Below are 9,869 nucleotides of genomic sequence, written 5' to 3' on the forward strand. Positions count from 1 at the left end.
TGCTATAGAGTGGGACTTAAATTATTCTAATGACTTTTTAAATTATAAACTATCCTGTATTATAAATCAAACTTGCATGCAACTAGTCTGTCTTTCGAAGTTCTTATTTCCTTCCATTAATGTCAGTGTGTGTTCAGGATATTATCAGATTGCATTTAAAACCACTATTTTTTATAAGTTCTCATTTCTATCCACACTACAGCACAAAAGAGGATGTTGCATGACAGAAATTACAATCAAAAACCTTTTAATAATTGAATTCTACATGTTACTTTTATTCTAGGTGATTCCATCTCCTCCAGTACCTAAGACTACCCAGGGATTTATTGGCTGGAGATCAGCTGTTCGAGGGTTGGAACTTGAACGTGGTTTTCAAATCCAAAGCTGCAAAGGTACCTTTTTTAAGGATTTGAAGTGGCCAAGTGAGGCCTCTGACTGACATTAAGAAATAAGAATTAGGCATATAGATCCGTTTGCATTCCTAAGTTAACATTCTCTAGTGGACTGTTGGACTGTTAAACATTTATGCTTTAAAACCAATTTATGTAAACATCCACAATCATTTTGTTAAAGTGTGAACATTTTAATGTAGCATTTTACTTGTTACTGATTTTTTGAAATCTATGGCATTCAAGCTGTTAACACTGCTTCAGGTTTACTTAGAAGAACAATGAATAAACAAATATAAAGATCACAGAGCAGATAGTAGTTTTATTAGCATTAGTAAGACTATGATTTTAAGATATTTATCAGAAGTCTTTAAAAAAATTATTATGTAGTCACAGAGCACATTTGTACAATTGTTTCTTCATGAAACCTCCATTCAGACTTGGTTTCACAGCAGCTTTTTCAAACATAAATACAGACTGCCATGTTCCTGATGATCCTACCCTGCAGCTCATTCCCAATTCATCACTTACCAGTATTGGAATCTGTGTTTAAAATTGGTTTTCAATCAGCATTCTGAACTGGCTCACTATTGAGTTGCTCAAGTGCCTGTGCTAGCACAAAAACATCTCTTTTGTACAGAAAGGAGATGAGAAGAAGCAGAGCAGAGTAGCAGGCATGACTTAAATTGGCTCAAGCTGCCATGATACTGCACCCTTACATTTGGAAAGAAGCTTTCCTCATTAAAAAGTAAAACACAACAAACAAACAAACACCTGCAGAAAAGATAATTATCAGGCTTTATCATAGTGTGTCCACTGCAGCTTGAAAAAAAAAGGCAAATCATAGGTATAGTTGTCATAATTATTAAATGCATTGTCTTTTGTGTTGTGCATGCTTTACAGGTAGTTTGTCTAGTTACACACACAAGTAAATCAGTAGTTCCCAGTGCAGCTGCTTGACTGGTATAAATAAAGCATACAAAGGCCATTTAGCAAAAAGGTCATTTTCAAAAATCAGTTTTGGTATCAAAACAGGGTTTTTTCACTTAGTTGATCAGAATGCAAATGTGTTACAAAGTATTTATGTTGCTTCAGTTTTGTTTATACCAGTATTTATACCAACCAGGACTGATGAAAGACTCAGAAACAGTAGGGGATTGCACTGGGAGTTACTGGTGTAGCTACCGCAGTGCTATGGAGTTCAGTCTTGCACTTTATTACCTACCTGAAGATTTGCCAGGACTTTTGGAAACTCAGAAGGAAACTCATTTAGTTGTAACAACTATTTGCAGGATATAGTTCTAGATGGTTGACATGTTTAAACTAGAAGATTGTTTAAACAAAAAACAGCCTCTGAGAAATCAACACAAGCAGTTCCTTATAACTCCTAATTACTTAAAGAGGAAAGCCTTTCCCCTTTAATCCTGATGCAAGATCTTCTTTGTATTCTGCAGCTATCAATATCTACTTTTTGAGTCAGCAGTAAGTCCTTGGCCTTCATAGCAGTAGGTCAGCAGCTAGTGTTTGTTCTTTCCATCTTCCCAAGAAATGACTCACAATGATCAACATCCCACCTATTTTTTTTACATCCAGTTCCAAATGCCCACAAAATAATAATATTTTACTTTTTCCATATTCTTTACAAATAATGGAGAAGTGACTCATATCCTTTGGAAAGATTACCCAAGAATGAGAACACATAGTAGAAGTAACTTCAGACACATTACTTAAAAACCAGAATAAAGAATAACTTGGAATCAGACTCTGGAAATGTAAGCTAAATTGCAGTTTAGCTACTAACTATAACTTGTGTAAACCATTCTTTGAACAAGCAAGACAATTGTAAGAATGGTATTTTAAATTGGTGTGCTTTCTTGTCATTGCTAGGTTTGTATCTCTATTTATTTTAATCACATGGTTCTTCAGTTTATTTTAAGGTCCTGCATAGATCCTCTTATTCTTGTCTGATTTATGTAAACAGTTATAGTAAAGATTAATGTGTAATTTAGTAGCAACAAAATTACATTAATTCAGGCCAAATGAAAGGGGAGCTTCAAGACCACTGTTTTTTAAAAAATGTTATATTAAAGAACCAAAGCTGGCACCTAATATCCAGTAGATGTTTGTATGAAGTGAAATCCAAATCCGTATGAGTCATGGTTTGATTTTGAAAACCAAAATAAATTCTTTGTCCAGCATCTACAGTTGGACATTTCTGAATCTTATTCCCAATCTCTGAATATTAACTCTGTACTAAGAGTAAGGTTTTTGTATTATACTTTCCATCATTTAAGGTGCCTTTACATCAGGAGATACTTTGATACAGCCTAATTTGGGATGTGTAAGGAGTATTGTCTAAAATTTGTACTAATTCCTCTGGCATAAATCTGTCAGTTGTTAATTGATCCATGTATTTGGCGTTTTGGTGTTCAAGAATATGTGAAACTATAAACCTGACTATTTCTTTTCCCAACACTTGTAGTTTGACCCTTTAGACGTGAAAAAATTATGTAGCAATTGTGGATTTGGAGCTGACAAAGGACTGCCCAGTCAACTGCCCCAGTTGTGAATCCAAAAGGCCAATATAGAATTATTAAATTGCCTTTTAATGTTTCAAACCTGGCATTTAATTTGCGGAAATTAGCCTATTTATTGGAGCCAAGTTGGGCACATAAATGTCACTGCACACCGTAAAATATCACACCATCTCCAAGGTCAGGACAGTGTTGGTAAACTCAGTGCACACACTGGGGAAATGCTTCAAAACAAAATGAAATCACTTCAAAAATGCAGCAAAAGTCAAGACATTTTTAATGCTATATAAAAGTCTTAGACCTGTGCTTCTGTGCAAGTCAGAGCAGAATGGGATGTTTCTAAACATATATAAAAAGTTACGCAGTTTATTTTTAATCAAAATTTGAAAACAAGATGCAAGGGTATTTAGATGCCTTCTATGCTTCAGTCTAAACTTCATTTGGTGTAGTCTTTCCTAAAGTTTTTGGTGGTCTGAGGTTCACATTAGCAAAGTGGCATGCATATCAGTTCCTCCTTAGCTGACTAAAATTTTTCAGAAAACCAAAGCCATCTTGTCTTGTGACTGTTGTTTTCAGAAAAACTAGTTCTTTAGTAACAGGTTCATTTTAAAGGGGAACTATGGATGATGCTTGCAGAATTGCACATGCAAAAATTTTACTGTATTTGATACACAGTCACCACAGCAAGACATGAAAGTAGGTCAGCCATACATCTTTTGCCACCATGGATGTGTGCCTGCATATGCTTTCCTGGGTGTGTGATGAAATAATAGTAGTGGCTTAAATGACAGTTGTATTTAAGTTGAAGAACTATGAAATCAAAATTATCTTTCTCACAAGCACTTGCTTTATAAACAACAAAATAGGGTGACAAAAACCTGGTATGTTTTCCTTCACAATGTGTTCTTTTCTGTGCTGGTGGAACTGGCATGGTACTGGCACTTCCTATTTATAATTTCAATAATATAAAATATTTTACAGGGAGCTCAGAGTTGAAAGATTATTATTTATTTGAAATGCATTTTGCATAAGAGAATAAAGATTTCTTATTAGATGATAGTGAAATGGTGATTCTGAATAAGTAGCACTACTCAAATTGCAGTCACCATACAAGTGTTGCTGTACATTTTGGAAGAAGCTAGTGCAAAAGGTGGCTGCTTAGAGAATAAATGTAATCACTCTTCTACATTAGACTTTTCTACAAAGTTATATGCTGCAACTAGCCTAATTTGCACAAACAGTCCTAAGTTTGTGCAAAAATTACTGTCTCCAGTTCTTGCTATTGGCTACTCTGTCAGCCTGAAGTAACTTTAATTCTGAGATTGTTTGCCTTACAAAACAAAGGAGACTGATTTTTTTTTTTCTTTTCAGAGACCTAAGGCTTCCCATTCACACACATCATTTCTCCCTTTAGTGAAGGATTCTTTGTGGTTTCTTCCACGTACTACAAAGTACCAAAGCGACAAACACTAGTCTAACATGGTCACTGGCAACCAGACCAGAAATCTCTACTCCCATGTGAAGCCCAGCCCAGGTCACTTCTTGCATTAGGTTCATAAATGTGTTGTATTTAGTTCCCCTTGAAACCATAAGTGTCAGTGTTGCAAGACAGATAAGGCCCACTCACAGACTATTACCTTCTTCCTGACTCCTGTGGTTTTCACATCCCATCAAATTGTTATTTAACTAGTTGAAAGCATGTCAAACCATTTCATAGGACCATAGTGTAATAAATTTAACTGTACTGGATAATGATACCATTGTGCTGTGAAACAGATCAGGTTGCCAGTGAACAAAACATTGCCCCTTCAATCTGCTCTGTCATACATGGAAAAGACCAGCAGTATTGAGAAATAAATTCAAAACAAAACCAGAAGCTTTGTGGAAACAATACGAATCTGATTCATGTTGTACCAGTGAAACAAAATACTGGAGAGGGTCATTATTTTTTTGAAATGAATTGGAGATAATTTTGACTTTAGCGTTTCAGGCGGCTCACACATGTCTCAAGACTTGCTCTGTTACACAAAGGACAAGTCAAAGAGATTAAAAGAATGCTCTTTCCTGTATGCCTCAATGGTGGATTTATTTCCATAAAGGTTTCCAATTGGAAATGCTCTGATATAACCTGAAGAGTAGCACAGGGCAGCTTTTCATCTCAGTGCAGAAAGATGTAGTGACACCAATTTCAAAGTAAGACACACTTATCAGTCTGAGCACTGGGTTTTACAGGCTCTGACAGAGTATGAAATGTCCAAAACCATCCCTGGATGGTGGTAAGCCACTAGACAACATCTAGCACAAGACTTGCACAGAAACTGGAGGTTGTGTTCTTAAGTGTTCCGAAGCATCTGCGTTTTCCTCTGCACCATCCACAGACTGCCATGGCTTCAGATAGTCACCACCCAGTGCTGTAGCTTATGGACAGCACCTCAACATTTAGGGAAGCAGTTCACCAGATGTTCAGAGAAGAAGGATGAGATGGGATCAGACCATCTGATAAGTATAAAAGTAAACATAGCAGGTTAATTTAATTCCTTATCATTTAAGCAAATGCAGCTGTATTTACTGTAACATGCAAAATTCTGGCTGAACACATGAGGCAACGTATTCTTTAGAACAACATCACTTCAAAAGGTTGTAAAGCAGATCAGCAATAAGCATCATTATGTCTGATCCCCAGTGTAAGATTTTTCCAGCCTTTAATGCTTTAGTTATTCTTAAATCAGTACATTGATCTCAAAAGTAAGATTACACAGCCTTAGTAAACCTTCTAAAAGTACAAAAATTTCACCATGTATTTAGCAACAGCACAGGAAATTATAGATCAAAGGCTGGTTGTTACTTCTCGATGCTTTTTATTTTCTTTTTTAAGAGACGAAAGCATATGAAAAATCTGAATTTAGAATAAGCACACTTCCTACTCTTTGGAAATGCATAATAGAGGTTACATTGTATACAATAGATGGGCTAGGTACATTATTGTACAATACATTAAAATATCTTTTTAGAGAGTATCTCTGAGGATAATTACCTGTCATATCTTTTATATAATTTAAGTTTATTACTCCTGACTTGTGTCAGTAACAAAAAGCTCAGGATTTTAAAGACAGCTAAGAAAAAGGTAATCATGTTTCACATAAGAGTGGTGCATTTCTTTTTTCATTTCAGTAAATATTAAGTTCTTAATTTGCTGCTACAAACTAAGAAAACTCTGTCCAAGTTTTTGCTTCATTTCTCCACAATTTAAAATGATCCATAATAAATACATAAATTTCAAATACTAGGTTTACTTTTTAAAATAATCAGCATAAAGGTATTACATGGTAAAAGTGTAAGCTGATGCCGCCACAGGCAGAGGGCTAAAATGGAAGATCGTTCAAAATTCCTTCCAGCCCTACTTTCCTATGTCTCTGTAAGACCCAGAAGACAGCAGTATCCCAGGCTTCCTTACATGTTCCTCAGGCATTGTCAGTGTTGCACTACAAACCATATTGAAGTGCATCTAAAGCCCTGTGGCACCCAAACCTTTGAATACTTGGATGCCTATCCAAACTTCAGATCCGACACAGGCAAAAACTACGTTTACCCACCTGAAGTTGCTAAGGCTTGCTCAGAATTCACTCCAAGTTAAAGGATCTTAACTTCATTGCCATTCGATGGGCATTGTGCACTGATTGCAATAATGAGGCAAACTACTGTTTTAGGGATTTTCAAGTTTGTATTTATTCATTTAATTGTTTTGGAATAGAGAGAAGGGATTACAGCAGTAAACCTGGAGTCCAGGAAATTAATGATAATCATGGAGATGCAGTTTACCATTTTTATTGTGAGGCAGCTTGCCATGTCTCTATTGCAAGCTCCACTGTTTCTTTATCATGTGATAACCTTACGCATCCTATTTTGGGTGAGGTGTAGTTACATAGCTATGTTGATATCTGGCAGAAAGTCAGTACAATGTGTTTTTATTAATGTAAATTACACCTGGTGGTCACAGGTTGCGTATGTTGCCCAAATTTGACTCAACTTTGAATTTGGCCCTTTCACTCTTCAAAGGACAAAAATAGATACAATCATGAAGAAATAAACAGAATAGAAAGAATCTTCATTCCTCCCCCCATCCTTTTCAGTGAGGTGGCTATGCTGACACCCGCTTTGCTGGGTGCGATTGACTGCAGGATCAGGCCTTGCAGACTGGGCTTAAATGTGGCTGGGCAGGACTCTTGTTAAGTAATGTTTTTAAGAGCTCTGAAAACAGCATTATTTAGAGTTCTAAAGTAGGGAGTGTAGAAGTGGCCATTTTCTGTCTCTGGTTCCTTGATAAAGGCTCTTCATTTGATCCAGTTTTCTCAGTCTGCGTTCCAGAAAGATCATTGTTGTAGAGAACAGCCTTGCACCAAAACAAGACATGGCAGCCTTCACCCCCCACACACACTGCACACACACACTTCTGTCTCTTGCTTTTTCCGAACGATGCCTCCAGGCTGCCGTGTGACACCCAGCTAATCTGTCCTGCTGAGAGCCCCACACAGCCCCGTGCTCCAGCCTGACCTAAACCTGACAATGCCTTCTCACTTCTCGCAGGCTGAAAGCAGCCCCCCTTCTCCTCCTGAAGTGAGAGACGGTTAATGCTTTTATTCCTCACCGGGGAGCAAGATGAACCCAGCTATGCTAGTGAATCTCCTTTGCTTGCTGACATGCGTCAGACACAACATTCTCATCCTTAAAAGCTGGAGCAAAAACAAAAAAACAAAGCAAGAGCTGAAAAAAACGCAGCGAGCTACAGTCCCTGTCTGGAAAAATTAAGCAGCCGTTATGCTCTTATTGCCAGAGCACAGTCACGTCCTTTGTTTAAATGAAAGCTGTAGTAATTTCTTGTGCTCCCCATCATGTGCATTACAGCTTCCATCTTAGCATTGTACTTGCTTAATGAACAAAAGCCACATATTTACAGTCTCATAGTAGAAGCCAAGATACAGCTGGCAGGCTGGAGAGAAAGCGGTGAGGGACACTGTTTATTGGTTCACTTGGGCAGAGAGATGTTGTCCCGCATCTCATTTCCTTCCTGGCTGTATTCACAGGCAAAGTTGGGAGTTCTCTGTGGCAGCACATCCTTAGGGGCCACAAAATAGCCCCTTCTTGCTTAAGCGCAAGTCCTGAGAGGTCAGGCTGGCTGTGCTGCTTCTGTCACAGGAAAAATGAGGGTGTATGAGTGGTGGTGCTGCTGGGTCAGGGACTGGGAGGAGGGAGAGCTCCGACACCCATTGCTCTTTCTCTGCAGTGCAGAGCACCAGGAGATGGGCCCTGAATCTTTACAGTAGGAAAATCCACTTTAGCCTCACTTCTGGGGGTTGTGAACCAGCTCTGACCAGGGCACAGTGCCAGGCTAAAGGGACCGCATTGCAGTGCAAACTAGACAATAATTTGGCTGTTGTTATAAACAGCACTGCTGTTTATTCTCCTAGAATCTATGTCCTTAATCATTTGAGTTACTTGTATGCAAATGAGAAAAGACCCATTTCACCAGCTTTCACCATGGTTCTGACCAAAACAGGTTTGTTTGTCCTTCTATTTGTTTAATGTGCTGAAAAAATAAGCATTTTAATGGGATATCCACTTGAGACTAACTCTTTCACCCTGGGTCAGTGCTATTTAACTTGAGAGGGAACAAGCTTCTTCATACTCAGCAAATTACAATTAAAATATCCCTCATGCATTTGTGCAGTATTTTACACTTAAAGGAGTCAGGAAGGAGAAAAGATTGCCTAAATCTGCCTTTAATTCTCCTTTCATTTGCACCATTGGAGTAATTGCTAATCAGTCATTTACTGCCAATAGTGACAGGCATTACCAGGCTGGTTCTGCTCTTACTGTTTTCTGCTGGGGAGTCAGACTTTTGTGGAACTCAGAAGACACCAAATTACATAAATACTGCAATTATTTGGAATGTATTCTATATTCATGTGTATATTTCGCAGTGTTGCTATAGTTGTTTTGGAGCTGAGTAGTGCACATGCAGATAGTAGTTGTGGATGTGATTAAAGCATCCGAATATGAGAAAGGGTCTTCAAACCTATTGAGCCAAATCTCTCTCTGGTTTGAAGAAGGGCTCTGTACTGATCATTCTCAAACTTTTTAATGCGAAAAAGTAGATAAATACACACTGTTGCCTTGCAAGCCTATACCTACTGCATGGTCCCCATAAGGACAGGTGACAGCCAGTTTGCAGAGTTTGTCCCATACCTCAGGTTCCAAAAGGTTGTTTTGTTCCTCTGGTCTCATCTAAACCTAGGGGGTTTTGGATACCTGACATAAAAATACATCAGACCTACTACCTGGCAGGGCTGGACTGGATTGTGAACCTCCCCAGGTCTGTGCTTCTAAAAAACAGTTCTGAATTTAGACTTCAGCTGACTCCCAGATCCTGTAATTAAGTTGCCATGTGAGGCAGAATCATATTTGTCCAAAATGCAGTGAATAGATTTACAGCCATATTTAATCAGAAATGCTCCTTAAATTAAGCCCAGACAACACTTGACCCAAGGCCTGCAGTGCCAGAATAGCATAAAAGGATAGGAAGCCAGTAAGATTAGAGTGCAGGGCAGGATATGCTGCTTTAGGAAAGGGCCAAAATAAAGAGTTAGAAAATAAGTTCTTTGTAATACAATGACACATCATAAAATATTAAGGCTTTTAAGACTGTAGTTCCAGCTCAGGTCTCTCACAACACTAATAAAACAAGAAAGCTTCACTTTCTGTCCTGATGACTACAGACTGCTCTATAAAATTACAGCTTTATTATGCATAATTCAATTTAATCAACTGCTTTTCTTTATTGTCCCTTCTAATCATGCACACATATACTTGTCATTTATTAGACTGTATAAATCACGCCCAGTGAACTGCACAGAAGTACATATACACTTTCTGTGTAAGGAGAATGGAA

At 37.9% G+C, this 9,869-nt stretch overlaps 1 protein-coding gene across 1 annotated transcript in view; it reads left to right on the forward strand.

Annotated features, from left to right (window-relative positions):
- Positions 1-439, forward strand: part of LOC104621315 (chromosome unknown open reading frame, human C20orf85) — a gene marked incomplete at its 5' end in the record, with an annotated part of 3,817 nt that extends 3,378 nt beyond the window's left edge. Inside the window, one exon of the mRNA XM_010287768.1 lies at positions 284-439. Within this exon, the coding sequence (XP_010286070.1) occupies positions 284-439 (156 nt within the window). The remainder of the gene's footprint in view (positions 1-283) is intronic.
- Positions 440-9,869: the final 9,430 nt, after the last annotated feature.

The sequence above is a fragment of the Phaethon lepturus genome, unplaced genomic scaffold, assembly GCF_000687285.1.
Source record: "Phaethon lepturus isolate BGI_N335 unplaced genomic scaffold, ASM68728v1 scaffold22995, whole genome shotgun sequence".
In the NCBI taxonomy this organism is placed as follows: Eukaryota; Metazoa; Chordata; class Aves; order Phaethontiformes; family Phaethontidae; genus Phaethon; species Phaethon lepturus.